This window comes from Sander vitreus, chromosome 17, assembly GCF_031162955.1.
Source record: "Sander vitreus isolate 19-12246 chromosome 17, sanVit1, whole genome shotgun sequence".
In the NCBI taxonomy this organism is placed as follows: domain Eukaryota; kingdom Metazoa; phylum Chordata; class Actinopteri; order Perciformes; family Percidae; genus Sander; species Sander vitreus.
Window position 1 is genome coordinate 4,195,040 of NC_135871.1, and position 17,507 is coordinate 4,212,546.

At 42.3% G+C, this 17,507-nt stretch overlaps 1 protein-coding gene across 1 annotated transcript in view; it reads left to right on the forward strand.

Moving 5' to 3' along the window:
- b3gat2 (beta-1,3-glucuronyltransferase 2 (glucuronosyltransferase S)) overlaps positions 1–17,507 on the forward strand; it is a 99,390-nt gene that overhangs the window by 61,839 nt on the left and 20,044 nt on the right. Inside the window, exon 3 of the mRNA XM_078273712.1 lies at positions 12,232–12,380. Within this exon, the coding sequence (XP_078129838.1) occupies positions 12,232–12,380 (149 nt within the window). The remainder of the gene's footprint in view (positions 1–12,231; positions 12,381–17,507) is intronic.

Here is a 17,507-nt window from a genome sequence, read left to right on the forward strand (position 1 = left end):
AATTACACCATTGTGTTTGGATTTTTTCAATGTGTTTTTCCTACCTTGCAGACAGCCACTGATTTCAGGTTGTCTGACATAACTTGCAGGGACTTGACACTGAGTCATTTTGAGTTTTTCATCAAGAAACATTATGCCTGTGAAAGGGAAAAGATCATTGCAAAAGGTTTTTGGTTTGGTGAACGGGCGATTCCAGGGAGGGCTGGTGTCACCCTGTGTCCCGCTTCTAGCCCCGCCCCTGTTGGTGAATTCAAGTGTAAAGTGTGAAGCTCCAACATTCGTACACTTCAGAGTCTGGTCAAACAGCAACATTTAAAATGCAAGAAACCACGTCCTTGCTTGCACATGCTAGGATTAAAGGAATAGTTAACATTTTAGGAAATGTACTTATTTGCTTTCTTTCCGAGAGTGAGTTAAGAAGACTGAACCACGGTCATGTCTGTCTGTTAAGTACATTGGTGGAGTCTAGCGGCGATGTGTAATAATTACAGCAAGTAAAACCAAAACTTGAGTTTTTGAGATGTTTTAAGGTGGATATGTCATATGAAAGAGGAAACGCTGCTGATTCCAACGGTATATGTCTTACCACTACACAGCAAAAAACCAAGATAGCAGCCAAAGAAGAGCAAAAAAGTAATCTCACTTTATACAGCCATAACCATGAATTATATCTTACCTTTGGTGTTTTGTGATGAACTTTTGTTCGAAGGCATATCGACGCTGCTTAGTGTTATTCCAATGTTTTTGTGTCCCTTTGAAACAGTTCCTGACAGTCTACCGGTATTTTCAGTACGGGGAGGAGGTTTGTAACATAAAGTAAATAGGAGGCATCTATTGGTACGTATAAGCACAGTGTACGTATAAGCCTCGTTGTGGTTGGCCACTGGTGTTGTGGACATTGAGCTTGAGACTGTCACTCAATTCTATTGGCTCTGACGGTTCAGTAGAGGTGTCAATCATCCAAATTGGCAAATGGATTCTCGAGGTATCTGCCTGTGTCGCTAATGGTGTCTGACTTTCGTCTCAACTGCATTACGCAAAATACACATAGATACTAGAGCGCACATATTATATCCTACAAAATCCACAACGCTCGTTTAAAAAAAAAAAAAAAAGAGTGTTCAATAATGGCAGTATATGAAGGACAAGCTCACAAAGTGGGGATACAAACTGTTTGTTCTCGCAGATGCCTTAACTGCATACACATGGAACTTTTTTGTGTACACAGAGAAGAGTGTGTTCACCACAGGTCAGGGTCTGAGCTACTCCTCTGTGATAGACCTTCTACCATTCCCTCTGCTCGGTGGCGGTTACATTATTCATTACAGTGAGGTGGTCTTTCTGCTGGGCCTTAGGCCTGTCGCACCTCCAACAGTGCCTGTGGTGGACTGTGCATGGCAGGAGCGTCCTCTTCCCTGAGGCAGGCCTAAACCTGACCGTATACCGCAAGGTTTTGCTGCAGGGTCTTCAGCTGTGGACCACCACTCATTGATGTCTCACACCCTTAACCCAGAACATCTCCTGGTGGCGGGGCAGTGAACAGGGACGTCTCCCTGACACCCCCTGCAGCAAAACCTAATTGGATGTTACTCCCCAAGCCTTGTCTTGTCGTTTCAGCCAGAGCCAGTGGCTTGCTTTCTCAGCTTCCTCAGAGAGCTCTTTGGTGGATCTGCTCAGTGTGGCTCCACGTAGTCCCAGGTCCTTGAGCAGGCGTGATGTTGATCTGCCCACAAAGCCTCTGGCTCCCACTTCCACCGCGTACAGCTTCACACTCCATCCACTTTCTCCGCACTCCACGACCAGGTCTGCATACTTCGCCTTCTTTCTCTCGTATGCAGCTTCCATGAGCTGACAGTGCCATGGGAGGCGTCCCATGGCACTGTCAGCTCGATCAGTATTTCTGACTTCACAGCTGCAGACCACACCACCACGTCTGGTCTTAAGGTGGTGCTGCATATCTCCTGTGGGAACTGGAGCTGCCTACCCAGGTCTACTTCCATCTTCCACACTGCCCCTGGTGTTAATAGCTTGGCGGGTGGTCTCTTGCTGGTATGCATTGCGGGTTCCCCCTACCTGAGGAAGTGGATCCTGCATCAGCTCTCTGATGGACTCTGGTTGTTTGCCTCCTGCCGACTTTTCTCCAGCACCTCTGCCAGCTTCTTGACCACTTGGTCGTGCCGCCATCTGAGCCAACCCTGTGTCAGTGCTGTTTTGCAACCCGATGGTCCCGCAGAGGTCACAGGATTGCTCTGTTCCAAGCCATTGGTGGAGGTTTTGAGGGCTCGGGAGGGTGTCGTATGTTGCCCTAATGAGGAAACTGAGCCGAGTCTGGCAGTTTCCAGAACTCCAGCTGATTGCTCGACTCGCGACACCCATCCAAGTTGTCCACCGCTCCTGCTTCCCCTGTGCCACAGACCTTACTCTGAGCTCCTCCTGCTCAATCCTGGTGACCTCTGCAATGAAAAGGTCCTTCCTCTCCTTCCTGCTTGCCTTGGACCATAGGATGGGTGGGTCACTCTATCCGAGGCCTGCCCACCCTGTTTGGACCATGCCCATGACTTGTTGATGTTGCAGTCTTCCCATCACGTTCTGCACCTCCTCCTTGGCCCTCCATTTCCTTCCAGTCTCAACTCTGGCGTTTGCATCAGCCACTGCCCTGTCGGAGGAGTCCCTTAACTCTATCACCAGCCTTGCCTTCTCCTGCCTGTAGCCCAGGGTGATGGATTTCATGGGTAGCTGGAGTGAGTTTCATCCATACAGGCCAGCAGCTGAGAAGCACCGTGGTAGGCCGAGCCATTGGCCTCCACTGTTTGTTGACAACTTTTACACCAGCCCTGCCCTCTTTCAGCATTTGCTCAGCAAAAACATTGGTTATTGTGGGATGATTAGGAAAAATCTAATTGGTTTTCCACAGACTGAACTCCAAAAACAACTGCTTCCAGCAGTGGCACAAAAGAAATGTTTAGTGTATATAAAGGTTTTTTACCTGTGTTCTTACCAGTGTTAAATAAAGAACTGCTTCCAGCAGTGGCAGGATGGAAATGTGTTTTATTTTATATACAATTAATTGTTGTTTATTAACTGTGTTCTTACCTGTGTTTTGCTAGTTAGGTTTTATTGCTTGTTTTATTGTAAATGAATGTCTTCAAGTAAGAGTCAAACTTAATTTCCCTTGTATGGTTTTTCTTGAATGGAAAAAATATAGATCTTTTTTTTTCAAAACAAAGCCAGAAACATTATATTTAGATGAAATAAATACCTACAGGGGCATATAAGTGAAATGTAATTTAATTTTAAAGTTTGGTACCTGAGAGTCAAATGGCACAGATGGTACCCAAATGTCCGCCTAAACATGCTTCTACTAAAAACCTCTTTGCTCTGCTTCACTTTATAAGCCTAAATCTTTTCACAGGTAATGTTTAGATATATATGGGTTTCTAGAGGTTTTGGGCTGCAACTGCATTATTCCAAGAGGGATATTCTCTCTAACTTTCTTTACTATCTTTAATTTATGCTGTGCTTCATCTTCATTTGCTCTGACCCAGTAACATACAGTATATATTGATGCTTACACCTCTACATGAATCGTACACGTGTTACCTTTATTATGATAAAATATCATTATAATAGACCTTGTAATTGCAGAGATATACTCCATTCCTTTTGGATATATCATTTTCGAGCAGGGGCCTGAGCTAAAGGTCTAGGGCTTAAGAGACAGACTGATATTGATCTTCTGCTCTAACTTATCTTCTAACTTCTAGCAATACAGATGAATACATTATTCCATTCAGTTTGAGCAGGTACCTTTTTGTTGTATGCTAGCTTGTCAACATTGAGTTCAGTTAACAAAATGCTGTCTGGCCTGCCCATATGAGTCAAGCCAGACCTTCCTCCACAGCGCTGTGGAGGAGGGTCTGGCCAGTCCACACAGCATTCCGGGATGGGAGACAAAAGTGCTCTGGTTTATTGGCATTGGAATCACAATCGTCTTGAGCGGCGCCGGACAGAGCAACGGTGCCTCTGCAAGATAGCCTCGGGAAGGAACTTGTTTGGTGGAACATGTTCAATAGTTGTTTTAGTCATGCAACAGAAAACTCAGATTGGAAAGAAAGTGGAAGGTGACAGACATCCAATGCAGTGAAAATGATGGATCAATGATTTATGCCAGTGGTTCCCAAACTTTTTCTGCAGGGCCCCCCACATATTTCCAAGACCTCGTAATCAGGCCGTATCATGCTTTGATTATATTCCCCACAGTATTAATTGTATTTCACTTCAGCTACTTAAAGATACAGAGCAAAGGTGGGCTACCCTCATACATAGAACTGGAGTTACATCCAGAAAACCTTGTATTTGTTTCATTATTGAAAATGTAGTCTGGATCAACTGAAGTTCATTTTCAGGATAAAGCCTGGCATCCTGTCACCTTCCGCTCTCTGTGTGTTTCCCGCTCTCAAAATCCCTTCAATACAGGAAACAACAGCAAACTTTGAGCTAGCTAGTTAAACGCTGAAAATGGAAAGTTTTGATGACAATTTTGATCGTGCAATTGTCACACACAATGGCCTACTGTAAATTACCTAATGTGTCTTTGGTTACCTCACCTTCATAGCCATTTGTAGTCTATTAGAGATGAGGCCTTGTGGCATTTTCAGGAGTTTTACGTTACATTAGCTAGCTAATGATGGTAATGCATGTGTATGTGCAAAAACACAAGAGTACACGTGGCGGCTAGTGGGGCTATGCTAATGCCTGCATTGTTTCAACAAAGCAGAGCAAAAGTTCAGACTCCCTCGCTGCTTGTCAGCTAGCGGCTTTGTGTCGCTGCAAGAAACTCAAAGGGCGGAGGTATTGTGGGATTTTCACACAGTAAACAGACACGATTATACAACAACGGTTACCAACAAAATACATGTACAAAAATCAAACTGTATTCATATTGTGGGACAATTCATTCTCAAGGATTTCTAGTCTTTCACTGTTTAGTCAGCCAGCTAACATTAACTTAAGCTAACATTAGCTTTGTAGAGATTGTGGGATTTCCAAAACTGAATAAATACCACACATATAAACACTAAACTGCTTTGCTACCTCAATCGTGTTGTAACCATGGATGTATTAAGAGAATGCTATCTGCTAAAGAAAAAAAAAGTTTTCAATTGACAGATTTAGCTCCTGTACGTCCGTGAAGTTCACATGTAGCAGCTATATTTAACATAGCGCCGTGTCAGTGGCACAGCTGATGTGATCCAAACATTTCCAGTAACTTTTAGCTTTGTAAAATTGAGTCGTTTAATCTGATGTATCACTTTCAAATATGTTGCATAGTTGCTGCGGGGCCCACTGTGTTTCCTGATTTATTTTCATAGATAAAAAAGTTTCAAAAATAGTTTTTGATTCAACTCTGTGATGTTGACATGGAAATGACGGATTAATATTTTAAGTGATGCTCAATGGCTCTGGCTCATGCTCTGGGTGTGCAAGGATGTATTGGCTCATGCTGATTTGAGCACATTCTACATGTCTAGTTCACCAATCAGATATCCTGATCAAATCTACTTGTATATTTTTTTGTTTTTGAGGATGCGCAAGGACTATAAGGACATTATTAAGCTAGAAAGTTTGTTAATATCTTATTTTTTTTCAACATTTTTGGGTCTGAAACTATATTTGTGGCGGTCTTAATAAGGTCTTAGAAATCATTAAATTTGACTTTACAAACAGCGCAAGAACCCTGAATAAGGCAGGCAGCTTGAATCTTTTCATTGAATGATTGTAAACATTTACAAAGAATATGTTTACGGCATGTAGTTTCCAACTGGGAATTTTTGGGACCGATGGGGATTGCTGTGGACAAAATACACACGGCAATACATCGGTAAGAGCAAATTACGTTTACCCATGTATCCAGCTAATTTAAATAGATCACGTTACTGTATTGTGTGAACAGTTAACTTAATTTAATACTGTATGTGGCATTTTCTATTGCAAACGTTCCACCAAAACAAGTTCCTTACCCAGACTATTTTGCAGAGCCACCGTCGCTGCGTCTGGAGCTTAGCACCGCCCAAGACGATTGTGATTGGTTTAAAGAAATACAAACAAACCTTTTTTCTCCTATCCTGGAATGTATGTGTGGTGTAGCCAGACCTTACTCCAAGGCGCTGTGGATGTAGAGCTGGCAATGCCAGACTACTGACTGAGACAACTGCTGTGCAGAGTGCAGTGATCGCATTGAGTAGCAGAGACGGCTTTGAAAAGAAGAAGACTACTGAGAACTTTAATATTATCTTCACTATTGCCACACTAGAATGTGAGAGAGTGCTTTATCATTGAATAATTTATCAGGACAGCTCTTACATTTTGGAGGATGGGATCATTTTCTTTGGTCAATAAAGTTGATAATGTGTTTTTTTACTATGGCTAAAGTAAACTATTTACTGATAAACATGCTCTGAAACTCTCAGGAGCATCACATTAAAAAAGCCCTGCCAAAAAACTGAACAACAAATGTTACACACTATTTAGCATTCGGCAGCTTTAAAAGAGATCTGACAATCATCAGTTTGATGTTTTAATAACAACTTGAGGCAGTTAGAGATCTGCAGAGGCCAGAGTCTTGAATTTCAAAAGCATCTGTTAATTATGGTGAATTACTTAATGTGGCAATAACAAACCAATGCCAAACGCAGACAAACTGCAAACTATGGCAGAAGAATAGAGGCCAATACCTTATCCCCAGACAGAGAGGGAGACTTACCAGAATATTTGCCACAAAACTACTCCCTGAATCATTAGACCATTGGGAAACAGTTTATATCTAAAGGATTCCTGTTCTTTAAATAGTACTCTGAGCACTTTGCTCTGCCAGTAAAGGGTCAGCTTGAGGTGGAGGCAAAAAGATGTAAAAGAGAACCATCCTGTGTCAGACCTCTGGCTGCAGGGTCAGACAACACATCGGATGTGTGAATGACGTGTTCTCCACACGTGTTGATGGCAGCAAGGTTAAGTACGGCAGCAGAAGAAGTTAGCTTTAGCTTTTGTGCTTAGTTTGTTGACGTCAATTTGGCTTTATCTAACTATAAACCGAGGAACCTGTGTGTGTGTGTGTGTGTGTGTGTGTGTGTGTCTTTCAAACGATGCCACATTCGCAAAAGACGTCACACGCAGCACGCTGTTGTACAAGCCTCTGTACAGCAGCGGGGGCGGGGCAGTGTTGCCAATTTACCAAATTTGTCGCTAGATTTAGCGACTTTTCAGACCCCTCTGTAGTTTCCCTGGTCATAAAGGAGTCCACACTTCATACTGATGTCCATATTCACCTTTATTCCTTATAAAAGTATGATGGAACACCGTGAAAACGTGTTCGCCTGGTAGACCAGCAGTAGAATAACACAAAATAGGAGCTTAACAGTTCGCTATTCACGGTCGCCATTTCTCTCCTCCGCGCTTCTCTCCAAATCTTCCGGTCCTGTAGCTTGTAGCTTACCAAAATAAAACTTGTTCGTACTGAATATACCAAAAGACAAAATACAACTCAGTTAAACTCATAAAGAACCTGAAATTCAATAAACAATGTTTTATAATAATGCGTAAAACTAAAACTACCTAGCAATGCGAGCTGGAAAAAACTAATTCTGGTCAGGCCAATCACATTGTGTATAGAGTCGGTGGGCGGGTTTAACATAAGGACGGCACAGTTGCGACGGTTCCGCGTGAATTCCCTGCTACTTGAAAACAAAGAAGATGGCTGCTGCTGAACAGCGGTCTTTCGAACCGACTCTGGAAGACTTGGAGTGTGCACAGTGTTCGGAGTTTTGCCGAGCAGATACGGCAAAAGTTTAATCTATCCACTAGCGTTGCTCTGGTTGGTTGTAGTGCTATCCTATTGCGTGCAGAGGGAATTTGAAAGACAACCGTTTATCCCGCCCCTCGGATTGAGCCCTGCCAATGGTGAATTCCCAGACCCAACATCTTGATGTGGGTCTGGCTTGTCAGGGGGCTTGTCAGGCTATGTCAATGGGTGAATGAGAGGCCAATTGTAAAGCGCTTTGTCCGGTAAAGGCGCGATATAAATGCAGTACATTCAGTGGTAGAAGAAGTATTCAGATCCTTTAGTAAAAGTACTAACAACACATTGCAAAAATACTCTGTTACAAGTTTCTGACAAAGACTTCCCTGTCAAGGAGAGCCAGTACAGTAAGATTCTGGGAACCCCTACTGCATGTGCTTTTTCTGTGAGTGTGTGTGTGTGTGTGTGTGTGTGTGTGTGTGTGTGTGTGTGTGTGTGTGTTTAAACATTTAATAAGCATGAAGCTCAAGGGTGAAAGAAGTATTCAGATCTTGTTACATGTAAAAGTAACTAGTAACTAAAGCTGTCAGATGAATGTAGTGGAGTAAAAAGTACAATATGTATCTCTGAAATGTAGCGGAGTAGAAGTAGAAAGTGGCATAAAAAGAAAAGACTCAAGTAAAGTACAATACCTCAAATTTGTACCTAAGGACAATAAAGTAAATGTACTTAGTTACATTCCACCACTGAGTACATTTACCATGGGATGAGTTGTTTCTGAGAACGTTTTTAACAGACACGCCACTCGACTCGAGAAACTGCATCTAGTGTCACATGTTTGTTAAATTTACTCAACTAGTGCCTGTTGAAAATGTTTGGAACGGGCGATTGCTTGGCCTGCGGTATTGCTGCTTGTAGAATTCTTCAAAACTAAATTGTACCCCAAAATTACTTAAAGAAGGACCCCAAACCACTTAATATGCACATCCACTGTATAGCCTACTACTGACTTACAGTGTAGGCTACGTCTACATCAGAGGAAGAAATACTACTGTATTTACCTGACAGAGAAAGGGGCAGATTCAGAATGTAATCACAAAATATCACAGTAAAAATGTGGAGTAATCAGACATTGGCGTCATGGACTCATGGCAGTGTGCTACCCATCCAGCCCGTTATGAGAGCTAATCAGCACATATCTGCGTTCATCAACCACCAGAACCGGACCGTGTGTGTGCGCACGCATGCAGAAAGAGAGAGAGAGAGAGAGAGAGAGAGAGAGAGAGAGAGAGAGAGAGGGTGTTGTCTCGTGTCATATGATCGTTTTTTGACGAATTTAACACTTCAGCAGAGGTGTTCATTTCCATACAGGTTTAGTGGCTTGACAGTTAATGGAGAAGTATGGATTTGTTCGCAGGGTTATTTTGTCGACGGTAATGTTATTAGTGTTGTAAGTTAGCAGTAGACTTAATTAACCCGACCCAGGGCAAGTCTGATGAAAACTGATGTGTCTGCCCGGTTCAACTCTGAGATTTTCTCGCATTGCACAGCGCTGTGAAGGAATAATCTCTGAGATTATGTTATGTTCTGCCAGCTCACAGCAATTTAATACAATAACAGGAAAAGAGCCCCCCTCGCTGTTGTAAAGCATTCTGCATGTGGCGTCTGCGTGTGATGTGCAGGTTACCTTCCCACCAAACACGCCCCCAAACACGGACACACATATACAGATATGTCTCGCTGCCACTTGTCTGTAGCTGGCTGTGCTTTGCATGTGTGGGATTCTGAAACATCCTTAAATTCGGGAATTGTTGTCCTGGAACCATCACCTTATCGTGGTGGAGAGGTTTGTGTGTCCCTATGAACCTGAGGGCTGTGTTGTCTGGAGCTTTGTGCTCCTGGTAGGATCTCCCATGGCAAAGTGGTCTCAGGTGAGGGGCCAGACAAAGAATGGTTCAAAAACCCCATGAGTAAACGAGGAATAGATAGAGTGACCCTGCCCGGAGGAAGCCCGGGGCCCCCGTCTGGAGCCAGGTCCAGGTGGAGGGCCCGTCAGCGAGCGCCTGGTGGCCGTGTTTGCCACAGAGCCCGGCCGGGCACAGCCAGAAAAAGCTACATGGCACCTCTCTCTCCATCCCATGGGCCTACCACCTGTGGGAGGAACCGATGGGGTAGGGTGCGCTGCCACACGGGTGGCGGTGAAGGTCAGGGGCCTTGACGGACCAGACCCGGGCGGCAGAGGCTGGCTCTGGGGACGTGGAACGTCACCCTCTCTGTGGGGGAAGGAGCCGGAACTTGTGCGGGAGGTGGAGCGCTACCAGTTGGATCTGGTGGGGCTTACCTCTACGCACAGTCTCGGTTCTGGAACCATACTCCTGGATAGGGGTTGGACTCTTTTCTTCTCCAGAGTTGCCCAGGGTGTGAGGAGCCGGGCGGGTGTGGGGATAATCACAAGCCCCCGGCTGAGCGCCGCTACGTTGGAGTTTACCCCGGTGGACGAGAGGGTCGCCTCCCTACGCCTGCGGGTTGTGGGGGGGAAACCTCTGACTGTTGTTTGTGCATATGCACCAAACAAGAGTTCGGAGTATTCGGCCTTCTTGGAGACCTTGAATGGAGTCCTGTATGGGGCTCCAGTCGGGGACTCCATAGTTCTGCTGGGGGACTTCAACGCGCACGGCAATGATGGAGATACATGGAGAGGCATGATTGGGAGGAACGGCTTCCCTGATCTAAACCAGAGTGGTTGTCTGTTGTTGGACTTCTGTGCTGGTCATGGATTGTCTATAACAAACACCATGTTCGAACATAGGGATGCTCATAAGTGTACTTGGTACCAGAGCACCCTAGGCCGAAGGTCAATGATCGATTTTATAATTGTTTCATCTGATCTGAGGCCGTATGGTTTGGACACTCGGGTGAAGAGAGGGGCGGAGCTGTCAACCGATCACCATCTGGTGGTGAGTTGGGTCAGGGGGTGGGGGAAGACTCTGGACAGACCTGGTAAGCCCAAACGGGTAGTGCGGGGAAATTGGGAACGTCTGGAAGAGGCCCCTGTCCGACAGACTTTCAACTCACACCTCCGGCGGAGCTTTTTCGTGCATCCCTGTGGAGGCTGGGGGCATTGTACCTGAGTGGACTATGTTCAAAGTTTCCATTGCTGAAGCTGCGGCGGGGAGCTGTGGTCTTAGGGTCTTAGGTGCCTCAAGGGGCAGTAACCCACGAACACCGTGGTGGACACCGGCCGACTGAAGAAGGAGTCTTTCCGGGATATGTTATCCCAGAGGACTGCGGAGGCAGTTGCAAGGTACCGAAGGGCCCGAAGGGCTGCAGCCTCTCCCGTTAAAGAGGCAAATCAGCGTGTATAGGAGAAGTTCGGAGAAGACATGGAGAAGGACTTTAGGTCGGCACCAAGGTGCTTCTGGAAAACCGTTCGCCACCTCAGGAGGGGGAAGCGGAGAACCATCCAAGCTGTGTACAGTAAAGATGGGACGATGTTGACCTCAACTGAAGAGGTAATAGGGTGGTGGAAGGAGCACTTTGAGGAACTCCTAAATCCAGCTAATATGCCCTCTATGGTAGAGGCAGAGCTGGAGGATGATGGGGGATTGTCGTCAATTTCCCTGGTGGAAGTCGCTGAGGTAGTAAATTTTTGAGTAAAAAAAGTAGAGTAAAAAAGTATGATTTTTTTTGCTTACAGATAAGATGTTGAGTGGATCACAGACTGGTTTATGTTAATGTTTGCTCAGGTTTTAAAACCATTTCATTGTTTGTTTTTTCAAATGCTATAAAATTGAATCAAACACCCAAAAAATCAATAGAAGTAATCATTTATTTTACCTGCATTGTATGTACTGTAAGTATACAACGTAGCCTTCATCCATGCATCCAAGTTATTTTTGGGCAATTGAATTGGATGAAAGAAACCCACATTTCTGTAATAAAACAACTTTTCAAAAACGAAACAACACAAGGGTTAAACATTAATCTCGCAATCTGAATCTCTTTTCAACCTTCAAACATATGGCTGGTTGTAGGACAGCTAATGTCTTCCAGAGTAATTACGTAGTGTCACATTTTCTCCCACTGTTACCAATTGTTCTAATCAGGTTGATTAAATCTGGTTGCAAGCCAGCCATTAATTCCCACCTCTACTACAACACACTGGCATCATGAGCATTTTGACTTCCCTCTGACTTTCTCATGCTTATCTTCTCATCTATACTGCAATTATCACAGGAGAATGGCAGACCCCTGTGGTAAAGGAATTTCATATCAGCTATATCATAGTTATTAGAAACACTAATGCACTATCATTTGCTGCTGTGAGTATAATAGGCTCGTAATGTGTTTTTAAATCCATGCTGGCTAACCTCTCCCTTTCTCTGTCTTTGCTCCCACTCTTCTGCCTCATCGTCCTCCCTCTCTCTCTCCTTTAGGTTTTGCGGTGAACCTCCAGGTGATCCTGGCGAACCCGCGGGCGCAGTTCAAGCGCCGCGGCTCCCAGCCGGGGATGCAGGAGTCCGACTTCCTCAAGCAGATCACAAAGGTCACCGAGTTGGAGCCCAAAGCCAACAACTGCACCCGGGTCAGTAACCAAGCACCGCTGTCACCATGGCAACATATTGAAAAATGCCTTTGGCTATGTAACCATTCGGGTCAAGGACCTGATGTGCTGCTTACAGCTTCATGCTGAGTAGGTTGGGTCAGTTCACGGTTTTGAGTCACAGATCGGATACATTTCCGGATCAGCACAAAAAAGGGGGGATAATATATATTTTTAACTGCGTTATAAAACACAGCACGTTCAGGCCGGGGAGTAGAGTTCACTTTTCAGGGGGAAAAAAAGGACTCCCCGGAAATACGTGTTCCTTGGGAGTGTTTTAATCCAAACCATAATCTTTTAACTTTTATCTCTTAACTAACGTTTTGGTGCCTAAACTTAACAGTCGTTGACGCATAACGCTCACTTTTTGTCGCCTAATCCTTACCGTAATGTCAGCCGAAACAACCGCAAGCTCGCGGCGCCCTGTACCTGGCTCAAACCTCCCTGTTCTCGGGTAACTCAACTACCAACTGCCGCTGATACGACAAAGCTCTGTAGCTGGCGTCACAGCTTTTTGAGTTCTTCCACTCTTTCAGTAGCCATGACCGTCTCTATAAAATAATTTTAACATGAATTCACATGAACAGAAAATTGCGTTGCCTATCTTTTAACAGCAACCCTCCTTTTATCAGCCTACTTAAAGTAAAAAAAAATATTTCACACTAATATTAGGGTTAAATTTTGCAATTAATCTGCGGGTCACATGCAACTTCTGACAACTTTTGGTTAAAGCCTCAGTATGTATCAGAGATGCTCACAAGTCTCTGAGCTAGAGTCCAAGTCAAGTCTCAAGTGTTTTAATGACGAGCCTCAAATTAGTCTGAAGTCATTGTGTTAGCAGCGAGTCTCAAGCTCAAGTTCCCATCTCTGGTATAATTCACATATCTAACTATAATTGAGGAACCTGTGTGTGTGTGTGTGTGTGTGTGTGTGTGTGTGTGTGTGTGTGTGTGTGTGTGTGTGTGTGTGTGTGTGTCAAGATTCTTATAGTTATACATTATTCATTAATTTTTATTTTTAGTTCGTTTTGACTTTATGTTTTCAAATTCAGTTTAGTTTTAATTAGTTTTTAAAGCGGGTTTGCTGGTTTATTTTTTGAAAATGCTTTGTTTTAGTTTAGTTTTTCATTAGTTTTAGTGTTAGTTTTTGTTAGTCTTCTTTTTGTAATATGGGTCAAATTCATTCAAAAAGGTCAGAAAAAGTATTGTGTGTAACTCAACAAAAACATCATACAATTTTAGAAATATGTATTCACAATGTATTCAAGAATAACACCAGTACATAAAATGTACATATGATGAGCACAAATATGTAAACAATCTACACAAAACAGGCACATGGAGCTAGCTAAGTAACCAGCGCTTACTTCCAAGAGGGGCAGCTAAGGTTTATTTTATACTGTATGTGATTTATGGGCCAGATTGTTCTTCTAAACTGGTTGTGTGATATTCTCTTTTGTTTTCCGAAAGGCTCAATAAATGAGAAGGGTTTGTCAGAACGCAGAGTCAGACTTTGCTGGGGCTTGCGGCCTGAGGGATAGGGTTACATCTTTAATAATTTTGTAAGTGCAAAATGTGTAAGTGACGTGTGCCAGGAAAAAACCTAAATTTAGCCAATGGACTAAAGAAGACATACATGAACAGGTGTTGGTTCGAGTAAAGTGGCGAACTTTTTGAAGTCAATCAACTCACACAGTTGTGTAGACATCCCAGTATCAATCCACATATTAACCCACGCTTCCTCCCACTTTTGGTGTTCCTGCGTATTTACTAACCAGCAGCTATCGGATCGCCGGTGAAAGCAGGCCTGTAGTGCTCTCTGTCCTACGGTTGTCTCCATCATGCTGCCTGGCCCTGTACCCATACATCCATGCCTTGTACCTGGGTTAGCTTCTGTTTCGGGGAAATGGAGCCTTTGTGTTCTCCTTTACCTTGTTAAGGTTAGCTAGGTTAGCCTCCTTGTGCGTGCTTCTCAAATGTACTGAGACAGAGCACATTTAAGTCCCCCCCGGAAGGGAAAGAACTCTCCATTGACTTGTATTGCGTGAAGGTTACTCCTCGTCAATTCAGTCTGCTAGCAAGCAACATAAAAATGCCTAAAAGCTGCTGTGTGGCGATATTCACTACCTGTGTGTAACAATGTGAATACCCATAACTTCAGGTTTATAAGCTGCCAAACCGAAAAACTGAGCTTTCATGAAGACAAAAGTATACAGGATCAGCAGGAAGAATGGAAAGACTGTGGGATCCTGACACTAAGCTAACATTATGTCCGACGTTATGTGTGTTAGCTTAAAGGTCCAGTGTGTAACGTGTTGAGTTGTTCATTATCAAAATCTGTGTTGCCTGTTCACAAACTTGTCCTTTTTCATGAAAATTTACCACCACCATCAATTCCAAGTATTCCTTTTCGCTTGAAATTTTACATTTGCATTCGCGTGAACTGGTGTAGACGCTCCATATTCATGCGCCATCTTGAAATACGTTAGCCGGGAAGGGACCATAGACTATGGGGTGCCGAATGTAGAAGTTCGGTTACAATTTTTTAGCTTATAAATTTTCAACATTTAGCTCACTTTCCTCACATTTAGCGCATTTTCCTCACATTTGAGACAGAAATTATATATATATATATCTAAATCTAAATGTTAAATCTAAATCTAAATGTTAAATGTTAAATCTAAATGTTATATCTAAATCTAAATGTTATTTATATCTAAATGTTATATCTAAATCTAAATGTTAAATTTATATCTAAATGTTATATCTAAATCTAAATGTTAAATTTATATCTAAATGTTAAATCTAAATGTTATATCTAAAGGTGTTGCCAAGTGTAAAGCTAAATATTTAGAAAATATTCAAATCCCCAAGGAAACCACGCCCACTGCAGTGGCTTCAAATCGCACTGCACCGTAATTTTCAGTCAACACCTGTTGGTACAGTAAATACTGACTACAGTGGACTGCTTGACTAATGTTACTGGTTTAAAAACACTTTCGGTCAGTATTTTGTATTATTGACTTATATCACAGAAATGTCTTAATATTTGTGTGTACTATAATGCCGTTGTTTTGTTTGACTCATATCTCCTTGTGTGTTTAACGTTTGACTCATCCTTCACAAGCAATCTAGCTCATACACCGCAGCCGACATGTCATCTGAACAGGCCTCTGCCTCAGCACTGTAACTAGCTAAGTTAGCTAGGTCTCGCAAGACTGAACAGCAGTAGGCCTGTCACACTATAGCCACATGTAAGTAGTTTTCAATACTTTGGTGACATTACCGTATTTTATTAACCTGAATTATGTTTGTCTATATTAGCTTGCGAAGGAGCTATCCGTTGCTAGCGCTAATTTATCTCAAAAAGCAGAAAGCGTTAGCTTTAACTACTGCCAAGATATGATTTCACTAGAGACCAGAGAGGTGTTGTAAGACTCGTCCACGTGTTGTCATGTGTTTACATCTCTTACAATGAAACCTATCTTGGCAGTAACATTAGGTAGCTACTGCTACTGCTTTGGCATAATTAGTTAGCTAACGTCATGTTAGCAACGATACTACTTTGGCAAGCCAATAAAATATAGCCTTGGCAAACAGAATTAAGGTTAATAAAACCTGATAACTAAGCTATGTAACCATGTATTACAGACTTCTTGCAAGTGGCTGGATTGTGACATTTTAGTTGTGTTCAGATGAATATGTTGATTTGCAGGTGACTTTTATCCATGCTGGGCTAATGTTAGATTGCTAGGAAGGACGACGGTATACACGTCACACACGGAGATATGTAATTCAAACTAAATCGTGTATTGTGATTAACACAATTATTAAGGCATGTCTGTAATATACCGGTCGGTCAATAATATAAAATACTGTAGATCAGTGCTTTCCAACCCTTGTGGTCTGAGGTTCCCCCACAGCCCTGTCATATAAACTCACATACCCCGCCCTATCAATTCCCAATGTGTTCACACTATTTATCATATTAAAGTAAATATTCTTACATTTTCATGCAGTTGAACTGTAAACATTTAGGTTGGTTTGGTCAGAAATTCTACTAACTAGACCTTTTACTTGAAGTGTGGTTAATGTTTCAAAAGTCATCCATTACTTTTAGCTAATCATTTCAACTGTTAGCTAAGTCAGTAGGCCACTTTTAGCTATTTTTTTCTACCATTGATTACTTCGCTATATGTTTTAACATATGTGTTGAGCTGTTTTAGCTGATATATTGTTTTAAATCAATCATAATTCAATTATTATTTTCATTAGTTAAGCTGCTCCACAATCTTTCCAAGTACCCACTGGCTACAGCAGAGATACCCCTTGCTGGGGCATCACTTTGAAGCCACTGCAGTAGGCGTGGTTTCCTTGGGGATTTGAATATTTTCTAAATATTTAGCTTTACACTTGGCAACACATTTATATATAACATTTAGATTTAACATTTAAGATTTAGATATATATTTAAGATTTAGATATAATATTTAGATGTATATTTAAGATTTAGATTTAGATATAATATTTAGATTTAACATTTAACATTTCGATATAAATTTAACATTTAGATTTAGATTGAACATTTAGATTTAGATATAACATTTAGATATACATTTAACATTTAGATTTAGATATAACATTTAGATTTAACATTTAACATTTAGATATAATATATATATATATATATAGTATATATATATATATATATATATATATATATATATAATTTCTGTCTCAAATGTGAGGAAAATGCGTTAAATGTGAGGAAAGTGAGCTAAATGTTGAAAATGTATCAGCTAAAACATTGTAACCGAACTTTTACATTCGGCACCCCATAATAGACTGTATATAGAATGGACCAACAGATCTTGTTGCTCTGGACGGAGACCAGTGAAGGATATTAGAAGCACTTGTGCAGCCTCCAACTGAGAGAGACGATGTAAATGTGACGTGAGCAACCTGTCTGAAAGTTGTAAGTCTTCTGGTAGCTGTGCCAAGAGAAATCTCAATCATTCCCAATCTTGCAGAGACGGAGAGCGTAGGTATATGTATGGAGATAACATGGACACAGGCTAATAATTGCTAACTAAATTGCTAGTTAACATTA